This window comes from Oncorhynchus nerka, linkage group LG20, assembly GCF_034236695.1.
Source record: "Oncorhynchus nerka isolate Pitt River linkage group LG20, Oner_Uvic_2.0, whole genome shotgun sequence".
In the NCBI taxonomy this organism is placed as follows: Eukaryota; Metazoa; Chordata; class Actinopteri; order Salmoniformes; family Salmonidae; genus Oncorhynchus; species Oncorhynchus nerka.
The window spans coordinates 35,625,062-35,639,699 of NC_088415.1; the positions used below are offsets into that span (position 1 = coordinate 35,625,062).

A 14,638-nucleotide genomic window follows, 5' to 3' on the forward strand; every position below is an offset into this window, starting at 1 on the left:
ATGCCCCTGTGCACAAAATGAGGCCCATACAGGAATGGTTTGTTGAGATCGGTGTGGAAGAACTTGACTGGTCTGCACATAGCCCTGACATCAACTCCATTAAACACCTTTGGGAGGAATTGGAACGCCTCATCAAAAGAGAACCACCATGCTCTCCCAGAAGCTTGGCTGGTGTGTAAAACCCGCAAATTCAGGCAAACAAAAAGGTGTGGTTCCCATCTTGTTTGTATGAATTGGAACGCCGACTGTGAGCCATGACTAATCGCCCAACCTCAATGATGCTCTTGTGGCTGAATCGTCCCCACAGCAAAGCTCCACCATCTAGTGGAAAGCCTTGTGGAAGCTAGTGGAGGCTGTTATAGCACCAGAGGGGGGGACCAACTCCATATTAATGCCCATGATTTTGGAGAGAGATGTTCAACGAGCAGGTGTCCACATACTTTTGGTCGTACAGTATGGTGTTAAGAAATACTTGTAGGGTAATTTTCCTCACTTCAGTTACTACAGCTGTCCTGATTTGAATAGAATGAAGCAATCGCTGTCTCCATTCATTGCACTACAGCCTATCGTTCCATAGTGAAGGTACTGTACCTTCTAATCTGTCACATCACCTTGTTTGACCACGATGCTATAGCCAGCTTTTGGCTGCATTCCTATTCCAGCCTGATGCCTAGCGACTGTGGTGCCAAAGATTAGCAGCATTAAGAAGCATTAGTCCAAGGGTTACTGACTAGCGCTCTAGTGGCTGGCTCATTAAGCCTGTTTTGGGCTGTAAGTTAACAGGGCTGAAGCTACTGTAATCACTACCTACAGGGCAGACTCTGGCTACTTCCGAAATGGCTCCCTATTCGTGTGCACTAATTTTGACCTAAAGTATACATGTACAGTATAAGCCATCAACGTGACAGTGCCTGGCTTCCTTGCCACCCCACATGCAGTAGATACATCAGCCTTAAACATTACACCCCTGAATATAACATATGCATTGGATATTAGACAGGTGTTAACCCTGCATTATGAACATCCACAGACATCTTGTAAAAATGTCTGATTACAGTAACGGACAAATTAGGAAGTATGTATATTTGACCATGCTGTCTTCTCCCTCTCTGTGAGTGCAGGAACAAGTAGAGTATGTCTTCCTGGTCATCTTCACCATTGAAACCTTCACTAAGATCCTGGCCTATGGCTTGGTCATGCACCCTAGCGCCTACATCCGCAGTGGCTGGAATTTGCTTGATTTTGTCATCGTTGTCGTCGGGTACGCTAGCTCATGTCTCCGTTCCTCTTCTGTTACCCCCTCCATTCTGTTTATGGTGTTTTAGCTGTATTGTTGTTGTGCGGCTGTTGTTGCAGGTTGTTCAGTGTGGTTGCTGAGGGGACGGCCGACCACAAGCCTGGAGAGGCCCACCACGCAGCAGGCAAACCAGGAGGACTGGATGTCAAAGCGCTCCGAGCCTTCAGGGTGCTGCGACCCCTTAGGCTGGTGTCTGGCGTTCCCAGTAGGTTTGCGTCTCTGTGTACATGTGTGTGTGTGTGTGTGTGTGTGTGTGTGTGTGTGTTTTTCAGTAAAACCCATCTCTCTGCTGGGTGAATGTGTGTGTGTGTGTGCGTGTGTGTGTGTGTGTGTGTGTGTGTGTGTGTGTGTGTGTGTGTGTGTGTGTGTGTGTGTGTGTGTGTGTGTGTGCAGGTCTCCAGATTGTCTTGAACTCCATCATGAAGGCCATGGTTCCCCTACTCCACATTGGTCTGCTGGTCATGTTTGTCATCATCATCTATGCCATCATCGGCCTGGAGCTCTTCCTCGGCAGGATGCACAAGACCTGTTTCTACTTGGGCACAGGTACAAACTTCACTTACAACACAAACAAGTTTACTGCACTGTACTGTACATACACTGCTCTATACTGTACATATACATCCTAACACTATATTAAAGAGTTGCATTTGAGTCATTGTACACAGACATGGGTAAACAAGTTATTTGCATACAAGTTTGTTATCAGCTAATGCTTTGGAAGCCTGGATTTTATATGAGATTTCCATCTTTTTACTAAGAAGACTAAGACATTTGTCACGATGAGTGACCTCCTCATGTTGTCCTCTCTCCCAGAACTGAACGTGGATGATGACCCCACACCGTGTGCGTTTGCTGGAAATGGGCGCGATTGTGTGGGCAATGGGACAGAGTGCAGAGGACCGTGGGAGGGGCCTAACGGCGGGATCACCAACTTTGACAACATCTTTTTTGCCATGTTGACTGTGTTCCAGTGTATCACCATGGAGGGCTGGACCGATGTGCTCTACTGGGTAATATCAGCCTCTCTTTTTTTTCTTGGCTGCATCATAAATGGTACCCTACTCCCTATAGTGTGTTACTTTGACCAGAGACCTGTGGACCCTGGTCAAAGGTAGTGCACTACATAGGGAAAAAGGTGTCATTTTGAATGCACCCCTAGTACTTTCTTCCTATTCTTAACTACTGCTCTGATTTAATTTGACTTAAATTGTCTATCATCACATAAAAATGGAACAGTTTCTGATTATCTATCTATCAATCAATCAATCAATAAATCAATCAATCAATCAAATGTATTCATAAAGCCCTTTTTTAAATCAGCAGTTATCACAAAGTGCTTATACAGAAACCCAGCGTAAACCCCCCAATGCAGATTTAGAAGCACGATTAACAATTCTTAATCTCCCTCTGTCTCTTTCTGTATTCCTGCAGATGAATGATGCAATTGGCTTTGAAATACCCTGGGTGTACTTTGTCTCTCTGGTCATATTTGGCTCGTTTTTCGTACTCAACCTTGTATTGGGAGTGTTGAGCGGGTGAGTGAGTGGAAGTTTGTGTGGATGTTTGTCTTGTGTTACATTTGTGTGTGAAGGTCTTCTCCGAGTGTAGGTTGTGTGCTGACCGTCTATGTGTGCGTCTGTACATGTGTCTGTGTGTGCAGAGAGTTCTCCAAGGAAAGAGAGAAGGCCGTGGCTCGTGGAGAGCTGCAGGATGCCCAGAATAAGAAGCAGATGGAGGAGGATATGTGTGGTTACATGGACTGGCTCATCGAGGCTGAGGATGTGGATGAGGAAGGAAACAAACGTACGGATAACTGACTGACTGAGATACACACGCACATAAATAAATGCACACACATTGAAAACACAGCCTTGCACCCATATAGTCAACCTTTCCTTTGTCTCCTAACAAGGTGCTGCTGTTGCCAAGAAGAAAATGATGAAGAAGTTTGGCTGGTATAAACACAGCGAGGACGGAGGTATGATGGCCTGTCACTCTTCTCACTGTTACTGTCTGTGTATTAATGCAGGAAAACTTAAAACCGTTTTACCTCATTTCTACCAGCATGTCACATGTGCAACCAGAAGGGGAAAAAAACTCTAGACCACCTTCATCGTCCCCACAGAGGCTGTACGTTCATATCCCAACCACAAGTCATGGATTACAGGCAACATCCGCACCGAGCTAAAGGGTAGAGCTGCTGCTTTCAAGGAGCGAGACACTAATCCGGACGCTTATAAGAAATCCCGCTATTTTATTTTTATTTTTTTATTTCACCTTTATTTAACCAGAATCCAATTCGCTATGCCCTCCGACGAACCATCAAACAGGCAAAGCGTCAATACAGGAATAAGATTGAATCCTACTACACCGCCTCTGAAGCTTGTCAGATGTGGCAGCGCTTGAAAACCATTACATATTACAAAGGGAAGAGCAGCCGCGAGCTGCCCAATGATACAAGCCTATCAGACAAGCTAAATGGCTTCTATGCATGCTTCGAGGCAAGCAACACTGGAGCATGCATGAGAGCACAAGCTGTTCTGTGTGATCACACTCTCCGTAGCCAATGTGAGTAAGACCTTTAAACAGGTCAACATTCACAAGGCCACAGGGCCAGACGGATTCCCAGGACATGACCAACTGGCAAGTGTCTTCACTGACTCTCAGGCGTGCATGCTTAGTCCCCTCCTGTACTCCCTGTTCACCCACGACTGCATTACTCCAACACCATGATTAAGTTTGCTGACGACACAACAGGCCTGATCATCAACAATTATCAGACAGCATATAGGGAGGAGGTCAGAGATCTGGCAGTGTGGTGCCAGGATAACAACCTCTCCCTCGTGATCAAGACAAAGGAGCTGATCGTGGACTACAGGAAGAGGAGGGCCGAACATGCCCCCATTCACATCTGTAGTGGAGCGGGTCGAGAGCTTCAAGTTCCTTGGTGTCCACATCATCAACAAGCTATCATGGTCCAAACACACCAAGTCAGCTGTGAAGAGGGCACGATGACATAAGAGGGCACGACCCCCCCCCCCCCCCCCTCCCGTTTTGAGGATCTGGGATCTGTTATTTTATTATTTTATTGTAGAACCTTTTCATATTTTGCAAATATTTTCTCACTCTGCAATATTCTTTAAGGGCTTGTAAGTAAGCATTTCACTGTAAGGTCTCTCTGTAAGGCTCTCTGTGATCTAATCTATGGCTCTGTTATGTGTTCAACAGAATCGGATTCAGACTCTGAATTTGAAGCATATCTAGATGACGACAATGGCTGCTGCGCATCTCTTATGTAATGAAATAAACAAATGTATTTGAATTTCATTCTTTGTTAATTAGATGTCATTGTTATCAATGTTGTCATGTAATGCTTCTTTCTCCTTTTTCAGGGCTAAAATGATGGCCAACAGTTTCTGGTAAGTTGAGTAGGATAGCTCAGTTGTGCCTCTGACTATGATTCAATTATATGACATGCTATTTTATCAAATCGATTCTTTAGTGAATAACAGTTCAAAGTTCATACGAAGTTGACATAATCAGCTCGTGCTGTATTCTGGCTGGTCCAGTTGAAATTCACCATTCCAGTGTGGGGATCTGGTCTCGTACATTTTGTTAGATAGAGTAGTCTTTCAACCGTTCGCAACCACAAGCCGGGGTTTGCTTAGTCTAACGTGAATTTGGTCACAGGGGTTTTTGTACTGGGGAAGAGAAGGGCGTGTTTCATCCCTCTCCAACCAATGTCTGTTCACTTGGGCGTGGCCACTGAGTGAGCATAAGTTTACTTATGAAAACAATTCTCTCATTTAGAAGCTAAAATCAGATTTCGTCATCTCACAAATAGTTTCATATTTAAACATTTAAATTGCGCAACAATTCCATGTGAATCGGATAACTACAATGTGTAGACTTTCCAAGATACAATTTATGTCATCCTATCATCAGATATAATGTCCCAGACAACAACTGATCTGACATCATATTCTTTAAGTACCAATGGACACTTTCAAATGGTTGAGAAAGGGAATTATTGTTTCATTCCCCAACCTTTTGATGTTACCATACTTTCTCTGTGGTACAAAGGGCTTTCCAAGAGTCCATTCTGTAGAGTGGAGAGAAAAGGGGGAAAGGTATTTATGGGGGGAGTCATAAACCTCACCCAACAGGGCAATGTCATGACAGTTCTAAGAATATACACAATATTGTTTTATTTCCTGTTTTTTTTAAATGAGAAAGTACACTACAGACTTTTGACAAAGCCGGTTTCTGACCCTTCCGCTCCTCATGCAACTTGTCTCCTGTCTCTCACTTCACTCAGTGAACAGCTATGCCAACTGAACCACGCCTTTCGGAAGAACTGTCGTGTAGCAGTCAAATCCCAGAACTTCTACTGGCTGGTGCTTCTTCTGGTGTTTCTCAACACTGCAGCCAGCGCCTCTGAACACTACGGCCAGCCCAAGTGGCTCACTGAGATGCAGGGTCAGGATACACTCTCTTCTCTACATCTCTTCCTGTTATTTGTTCTCTCTCCACCTACCTGTATCTGGTCTTTTCTATTTGTTTCTGCTTGTTCTCCTCCCCTCTTTCCTTTTCTCTACGTCATTTTCTCCCTAATTCAGCAGGATGAAATGTTGACATAGACGTCAGGAAAAATATACATAAATACATAAATAACCTTTATTTTCCTTGGTCTTTCCTTCAGAGCGGGCCAATAAGATCCTGTTGATGTTGTTCACGCTGGAGATGCTGTTAAAGATGTACAGTTTCGGTTTCCAGATCCACTTCATGGCTCTGTTTAACCGCTTCGACTGCTTCGTGGTGTGTGGTGGCATCCTGGAGACAGTCTTGGTAGAGTTGCAAATCATCCCTCCCATCGGCATCTCTGTGCTGCGCTGTGTCCGCCTGCTCAGGGTGTTCAAAGTGACACGGTCGGTAACTGCTAGCTTGGTCCCAGTTCTGTTTGTGTTGTCTTGCTCATATTGCCTACGGTCTTGTTAGCCTGGTCCCAGATCTGTTTGGTCTGTCTTGCTTGCTTTGTTCCAGTTCTGTTTGTGTTGTCTTGCTAGCTTGGTCCCAGATCTTTCCAGAATACGCTGCTATGCAAGTCAGACGCACTTCTGAAAGAACTATATGGAATGTCACTCAGCAATTGATACATTTCATGCATGCATTCAGTATGGAAGGCTACTACATACCTCATACCCTCAAACACTGAAACTATCTGTTTCCTGTTTAGGCACTGGGCAGCCCTATCAAACCTGGTCAATTCCCTGCTCAACTCCATGAAGGCTATCTGCTCCCTGCTGCTCCTGCTTTTCCTCTTCCTCATCATCTTCTCCCTGCTGGGGATGCAGCTGTTTGGGGGCAAGTTCAACTTTGATGAGACTCAGATGAAGAGAAGCACGTTTGACACTTTTCCCCAGGCCCTGCTCACCTGCTTCCAGGTAGAATTCTAACACTAATTCTAACACTACTATCGAATTCTCCATACTTTTCATTACAGTCGCCCTCTCTCTGTCTCTGTCTCTCTCTCGTTCCCTGTCTCTGTCTCTCTCTCTATTCAATTCAATTCAATTCAATTCAAGGGCTTTATTGGCATGGGAAACATCTCTCTCTGTCTCTCTCTGTCTCTCTCTCTGTCTGTCTCTCTCTCTCTCTCTCTCTCTCTCTCTCTCTCTCTCTCTCTCTCTGTGTGTCTCTATTTCTATGTATCTCTCTCTCTCTTTCTTTCTTTCACTCTCTCTCTCTCCCCCCTCTCTCCCTCTCCTTTTCTCCTCTGTAGATCCTTACAGGAGAGGACTGGAATGCTGTGATGTATGATGGGATCATGGCTTATGGCGGGCCAGTCTTCCCACAGATGATTGTGTGTGTCTACTTCGTCTCCCTCTTTGTTGTCGGCAACTGTATCCTTTCTGTTAACCGAGACAGGGAGAGTTGGTTATATATATCAAGTCTGCTTTTGTACAATTTACTTATTTATTTTTTATTTAACCTTTATTTAACTAGGCAAGTCAGTTAAGAACAAAATCTTATTTACAATGACGGCCTACAAAGCTATTGAATGTACACACACCTCTATCAATACCGACTGTACTCTATAAGATCGGTATTCACTGTTGTCAAGCTCTTGGTCAATTCCTTGATATCTCTTGATTAGATATCCTGCTGAATGTCTTCTTGGCTATCGCTGTGGACAACTTGGCAGGTGGCGATGGTGGAAAAAAGCAAGTAGAGTAAGTATCACAGAAGCCAAAAAAATGAAATGTATAACTTGATGATCTGGTTATATTACTGGACAGAGCTAAGTAGCATCAGTAATGATGAGAATAAGTAGACATAACTTGATGGTCTGGTTATATTACTGGACATAGCTAAGTAGCATCAGTAATGAGGAGAATAAGTAGACCTAACTTGATGGTCTGGTTATATTACTGGACATAGCTAAGTAGCATCAGTAATGAGGAGAATGAGTAGACATAACTTGATGGTCTGGTTATATTACTGGGCATAGCTAAGTAGCATCAGTAATGAGGAGAATAAGTAGACATAACTTGATGGTCTGGTTATATTACTGGACATAGCTAAGTAGCATCAGTAATGAGGAGAATAAGTAGACATAACTTGATGGTCTCGTTATATTACTGGACATAGCTAAGTAGCATCAGTAATGAGGAGAATAAGTAGACATAACTTGATGGTCTGGTTATATTACTGGACATAGCTAAGTAGCATCAGTAATGAGGAGAATAAGTAGACATAACTTGATGGTCTGGTTATATTACTGGACATAGCTAAGTAGCATCAGTAATGAGGAGAATAAGTAGACATAACTTGATGGTCTGGTTATATTACTGGACATAGCTAAGTAGCATCAGTAATGAGGAGAATAAGTAGACATAAATTGATGGTCTGGTTATATTACTGGACATAGCTAAGTAGCATCAGTAATGAGGAGAATAAGTAGACATAACTTGATGGTCTGGTTATATTACTGGACATAGCTAAGTAGCATCAGTAATGAGGAGAATAAGTAGACATAACTTGATGGTCTGGTTATATTACTGGACATAGCTAAGTAGCATCAGTAATGAGGAGAATAAGTAGACATAACTTGATGGTCTGGTTATATTACTGGACATAGCTAAGTTGCATCAGTAATGAGGAGAATAAGTAGACATAACTTGATGGTCTGGTTATATTACTGGACATAGCTAAGTAGCATCAGTAATGAGGAGAATAAGTAGACATAACTTGATGGTCTGGTTATATTACTGGACATAGCTAAGTAGCATCAGTAATGAGGAGAATAAGTAGACATAACTTGATGGTCTGGTTATATTACTGGACATAGCTAAGTAGCATCAGTAATGAGGAGAATAAGTAGACATAACTTGATGGTCTGGTTATATTACTGGACATAGCTAAGTAGCATCAGTAATGAGGAGAATAAGTAGACATAAATTGATGGTCTGGTTATATTACTGGACATAGCTAAGTAGCATCAGTAATGAGGAGAATAAGTAGACATAACTTGGTGGTCTGGTTATATTACTAGACATATCTAAGTAGCATCAGTAATGAGGAGAATAAGTAGACATAACTTGATGGTCTGGTTATATTACTGGACATAGCTAAGTAGCATCAGTAATGAGGAGAATAAGTAGACGGTGGACAAAAGCAAAGTGGTGAATTAATGGTTTTGCAGAGAGAAAAAGGATGATGAAGAGGACTGGGACGAAGATGAAGACAAAGAGGAAGATGCGGCGGTATGTACCGAAATATTGTTTCAGGGGACCAACACAGTACAATATTTTCTACAGCAGCTACTCTTATGGGCTGCAACCTTATATAACCGATAATGGTTTAGAAGGAGTGTCTGTGCTCCTCAGTGTTTTAAAAATAAAAGAGAATCTCATGTTTGCATTTCTTTTTTGCTCGCTCGTTCCTTGTGCAGAATGAGATGGATGACTGGGAGGAGAATGAGGAGTTGAGAGCCATCGAGGGTCTGGAGGGTAAGTGTCGTTCCGTACACCTCAGAAGGGTTCTCGTCAGACTGTGTGACACATGGATTGCTCTCTAAATCGACTGATCTGATCAACTCCCCTCTCTAGGAATCATGCCTGTGAAGCCTGAATCCGCTCCAAAAGAGAAGATTGAACCCATTCCAGATGGGAGCTCCTTCTTCATTCTTGGAAAAAGAAACTGGTAAGTCACAGCCAAGGAGCCCTATGGACCCTGGTCAAAAGTAATGCACTATATAGGGAATTGTGTGCCATTTCAAAGTACTCATATCACTTGCATCGTCTCTCCTCTCCCTTCAGCCTCCGAGTGGCCTGTCACAACCTCATCCACCACTCCTACTTCACCAACCTCATCCTCGTCTTCATCATCGCCAGTAGTATTTCTCTGGCCGCTGAGGATCCAATCAGAGCTCACTCCTTTAGGAACAACGTATGGCAACATTTTAAAAATAAATCCCTCTCGATATCTACTCAGCCAACTCTCAGTCCCGCCCTCACAACCAAGCACTAGCGCCCAATCAACATCTATAGTCTATAACCGGCATTCAAAACTACCGTTCACACTCTCACTCATTCAGTTGTATAACTGACTAGGTATCACCCTCTTTCCCTTTCCACCACCAAATAGTGTTTCTGAATTGTTGCCATGATGCTGACGTAGGATATCTTCTATATCTTCAGATGCTTGGCTACGCTGATTATGCGTTCACCTCCATATTCACTGTGGAAATCATACTGAAGGTAAAATGTGACCAGATATGCAAATGAAATGGGTCAAGCACTTTTGGGATCATACTACGTTTTGGAATGTTACTTCATTGTGAATTGACAATGATCTGCATAGGCTATCTTTCCTTCAGGCAGTAGATCTACGTCTATCTATAAACATATATGGGAGTGCACATGGCAGTGTAAATAGCATTTAAAAACCCTCTTAACTCTTGTGATTTTTCTCCCTCTCCAGGTGACGGTTTTTGGTGCGTTCCTTCATCCTGGTTCCTTCTGTAGGAATGCCTTCAACCTCCTGGACCTTTTGGTTGTCAGTGTGTCTCTCGCGTCCTTCTTCCTCCAGTGAGTACCTGTCGGGATGTTATCCAAGTGGGCTCGAACCTCAGGCACATAGCTGAAAAGCTTGTGCCTGAAGTCGAGCAGGAGTCCCATTGACAGTATGGTACAACCATTTTCAACCAACCTTTACTTAGCGGTACTGTCTTTGTTATTCTCATAAACTTCTGCTTCCATTTGCAGTTGGAACTCCAGAAACCAGAGAATAGATATTAAATTAACTTTTTGTAGAGAGTGAGAAATGGCCTCTCACATGTGTCAATCTTTGTTTGTGTTGTTTGGATCGCACTGTGTGACGCCTTATTCTACATGTGGCTGTTTCGCTTACAAATGACTAGTTCCTGCTGAGCTGTTGTGAAATGCCTGATGTCTGGCAGCTAAAATGGTGAGGAAACTCCTCATACAGCACAGACATTTCAGTTCATATTTTTCTGAATATTCTCAGCTTTTTGGATTCCAGCTGCAACTATGAACAGAAGTTTGTAAGACACTGGTGTCTTCTGAATCAAGAACGAAGAAAGTATCGCCAAGTAAATGTTGGTTGAAAACAACTGTACCAAGACTAGTGGACCACCGACTCAAAGGCCATCACAAGCTAGTTAGCTAGCTATACAGATGAATGTAAGATTTGATCAGCTATCGGTGTGTGTGTGTGTGTGTGTGTGTGTGTGTGTGTGTGTGTGTGTGTGTGTTGTTATGTATACTGTATTTTTTGTATCTTACGAAATACATACTCTGGCTACACAATACATTTCCCATTTGCAAAGACAATACATGTTGAATTGAATTGGTTCTGTCCTAAAAGGGACATTGGAAGGATGATGAACTGCCGTTCCTTTACAGGTCAATGGACAGTATTGGCCCTGGTTATATAGACATAATACTGTAACAGCACTCTCTGCAGGTCAGACAAGAAAAGTGCTGTGTGGATCATTCCAACACTCGTATCTGCTTCTCTTATACTCTCAGTTCCAGCGCTATCTCTGTGGTCAAGATTTTCAGGGTACTCAAAGTGCTCAGGCCTCTTCGAGCAATCAACAGAGCCAAGGGACTCAAGGTAATCATTTGACCACTTTAACCATCTCTCTCTCTTTCTCTCTCTCTCAATTGAATTCAAATGGCTTTATTGGCATGGGAAACACACGTTTGCATTGCCAAAGCAAATGGAATAGACAAAAGGGAAACATGAGTAAACATTACACTTACAAACGTTTTAAAAGAATATAGACATTTCAAATGTTACATTATTGGTTATGTACGGTGTTGTAACAATGTGCAAGTAGTTCAATTATGAATGGGAGAACAAATAGAACAATCAGATAAATATAGGTTGCATTTACAATGTTGTTTGTACTCCATTGTTTGCCCCTTTCTCATGGAAACGGGCCACAAATCTTTCTGCTGTGATGCACACTGCAGTATTTCAGTGTTTTATTTCTTTTCAAATTCTTTGTGGGTCTGTGTGATCTGTGAGAAATATGTGTCTCTAACGTGGTCATACATTTGGCAGGAAGTTAGAAAGTGCAGCTCAGTTTCCACCTCAATTTGAGGACAGTGGGCAAATAGCTTGTCTTCCTATAGCGGCTTCTCTCAATGGTAAGGCTATGCTCACCGAGTCTGTACATAGTCAATGATTTTCTTAGTTTGGGGTCAGTCACAGGGGTCAGGTATTCTGCCACTGTGTACTCTCTGTTTAGGGCCAGATAGCATTCCAATTTGCTCCGTTTTTTCTTTGATTCTTTCCAGTGTACCAAATAGTTATCTTTTTGCTTTCTTATCATTTGGTTGTGTCTAAATGTGTTTCTATCCTGGGGCTCTGTGGGGTCTGTTTGTGTTTGTGAACAGAGCTCCAGAACCAGCTGGCTTAAAGGACTCTTCTCTAGGTTTATCACTCTGTAAGTGAGGGCTTTGTGGTGGAATGTGTGGGCATCGCTTCCTTTTAGGTGGTTGTAGAATTGAACAGCTCTTTTCTGGATGTTGATAACTAGTGGGTATAGTCCTAATTCTGATCTACATGCATTGTTTGGGGATTATGCGTTGTAGACAAAGTATATTTTTTGCAGAATTCTGCAGGCAATCTCTCAGTTTGGTGTTGGTCCCATTTTTGTTAATTCTTGGTTGGTGAGTGGACCCCAGACCTTACAACCATAGAAGGCAATGGGTTCGATAACTGCTTTAACTATTTTTTGCCAGATCCGTATTGGGGTGTTGAGTTTTATATTCCTTTGGATGGCATAGAAGGCCCTCTTTCCTTCTCTCTTAGATCGTTCACAGCCTTATGGAAGTTACCTGTGGTGTTGATGTTTAGGCTGAGGTAGGTGTAATTCTTTGTGTGCTCTAGGGCAACAGTGTCTAGATAGAATTTGTATTTGCTGTCTTTGCTACTGGACCTTTTTTGGAACAGCATTATTTTTGTCTTATTGAGACTCACTGTCAGGGCCCAAGTCTGACAGAATCTGTGCAGAAGATCTAGGTGCTGCAGTAGGCCCTCCTTGGTTGGGGACAGAAGCACCAGATCATCTGCAAACAGTAGACATTTGATTTCAGAGTTCAGTAGGGTGAGGTCTGGTGCTGCAGACTGTTCTAGTGCCCTCGCCAATTCATTGATAAATATGTTGAAGAGGGTGGGGCTCAAGCTGCATCCCAGTCTCAGCCCACGGCCCTGGGGAAAGAAATCTGTGTGTTTATTGCCAATTTTTACTGCATACTTGTTTGTGTACATTGATTTTATAATGTCATATGCTTACCCCCCAACACTGATTTCCATCAATTTGTATAGCAGACCCTGTTGCCAAATTAAGTATAACACTTTTTTGAAATCAACAAAGCATGAAAAGACTTTCGTTTGCTTTTGTTTTGCTTTGATTGTTTGTCAACAATTGTGTGCAGGGTGTACACATGGTCTGTCGTATGGTATTTTGGTAAGAAGCCAATTTGACATTTCCTCAGGACATTGTTTTCACTGAGGAAATGTCTGAGTCTTCTGTTGATGATACTCCTGGGGATTTTTCAGAGTTTTCTGCTGACCCATATTCCACTGTAATTATTGGGGTCAGATTTGTCTTCACTTTTGTGGATTGGGTTGATTGGGCCTTGGTTCCAAATATTAGGGAAGATACCAGAGTTGAGGATCATGTTGAAGAGTTTAAGAATAGTCCACTTGAATTTGTGGCCTGTATATTTGAGCATTTTGTTTAGTATACAATCAACACCAACGTTTTGGGTTGGAGGGTTTTTATTTTGTCCTGTAGCTCATCCAATGTAATTGGATAATCCAGTGGCTTTGGTAGTCTTTAATAGCTAGTTGTAAATTTTGTAAATGATCATGCATATATTTTTGCTCTTGGTTCTTTCTTATATTTCCCGAAAAGATTGGAGAAGTGGTTTACCCATACATCTCCATTTTGGATAGATAACTCTTTGTGTTGTTGTTTGTTTAGTGTGTTCCAATTTTCCCAGAAGTGGTTAGATTCTATGGATTATTCAATCCCAATGAGCTGTTTTCTGTCATGCTGTTCCTTCTTTTTTTCTGTATTTCTCTCACACACACTCTCTCTCTCTCTCTCTCTCTCTCTCTCTCTCTCTCTCTCTCTCTCTCTCTCTCTCAAATAACTGTACAAACGTGCTCTTGTGTCTGCGCTTTTGCTGACAGAACGTAGTGCAGTGCGTGTTTGTGGCAATCAAAACCATCGGAAACATCTTGATCGTCACGACGCTCCTCCAGTTCATGTTTGCTTGTATTGGAGTGCAGCTCTTCAAGGTACTTGGTCATTGCTTATTTGAAAACACTCCGTGTGGTGCCTTCTCGTTATAAAGTCATGTTTGTCTGCTCTGTGTGTTACAGGGAAGATTCTACAGTTGCACCGATGAAGCTAAACACACTCCATATGAGTGCATGTAAGACTTTTATTTTGTCTTTCTCTTAGCCAATGCCTCACTCAAATTCCTGTCATTACATACTATATTTTATTACTAATAAGCATAGATTTGTGTGTGTGTGTGTGCGTGCGTGCGTTTTGTGTTTTAGGGGGACGTTTGTGGTGTATAAGGATGGTGATATGAATCACCCTATGGTGAGAGAGAGGAAATGGCAAAACAGTGAATTCAACTTTGACAATGTGCTGCAGGGCATGCTGGCCCTGTTCACTGTGTCTACATTTGAAGGCTGGCCACAGTGAGTACTAAGACCACGCATGAGTACATACGATGACTATCTGTTTATTCAGTAAAGCTGTTGTTCTTGTGTAAATAT

General features: G+C 42.5%; 1 protein-coding gene across 1 annotated transcript in view; it reads left to right on the forward strand.

Annotated features, from left to right (window-relative positions):
* LOC115101902 (voltage-dependent L-type calcium channel subunit alpha-1D-like) overlaps positions 1-14,638 on the forward strand; it is a 35,362-nt gene that overhangs the window by 1,609 nt on the left and 19,115 nt on the right. Inside the window, exons 2-25 of the mRNA XM_029621357.2 lie at positions 1,122-1,261; positions 1,357-1,502; positions 1,691-1,843; positions 2,114-2,310; positions 2,732-2,835; positions 2,961-3,103; positions 3,213-3,278; positions 4,529-4,595; positions 4,693-4,719; positions 5,619-5,779; positions 6,003-6,228; positions 6,537-6,744; positions 7,083-7,203; positions 7,458-7,533; positions 9,006-9,066; positions 9,255-9,312; positions 9,412-9,505; positions 9,622-9,751; positions 10,003-10,062; positions 10,286-10,392; positions 11,356-11,443; positions 14,039-14,146; positions 14,231-14,283; positions 14,414-14,560. Coding sequence (XP_029477217.2) covers positions 1,197-1,261; positions 1,357-1,502; positions 1,691-1,843; positions 2,114-2,310; positions 2,732-2,835; positions 2,961-3,103; positions 3,213-3,278; positions 4,529-4,595; positions 4,693-4,719; positions 5,619-5,779; positions 6,003-6,228; positions 6,537-6,744; positions 7,083-7,203; positions 7,458-7,533; positions 9,006-9,066; positions 9,255-9,312; positions 9,412-9,505; positions 9,622-9,751; positions 10,003-10,062; positions 10,286-10,392; positions 11,356-11,443; positions 14,039-14,146; positions 14,231-14,283; positions 14,414-14,560 — 2,666 coding nt within the window. The 5' untranslated portion in view covers positions 1,122-1,196. The remainder of the gene's footprint in view (positions 1-1,121; positions 1,262-1,356; positions 1,503-1,690; positions 1,844-2,113; positions 2,311-2,731; positions 2,836-2,960; positions 3,104-3,212; positions 3,279-4,528; positions 4,596-4,692; positions 4,720-5,618; positions 5,780-6,002; positions 6,229-6,536; positions 6,745-7,082; positions 7,204-7,457; positions 7,534-9,005; positions 9,067-9,254; positions 9,313-9,411; positions 9,506-9,621; positions 9,752-10,002; positions 10,063-10,285; positions 10,393-11,355; positions 11,444-14,038; positions 14,147-14,230; positions 14,284-14,413; positions 14,561-14,638) is intronic.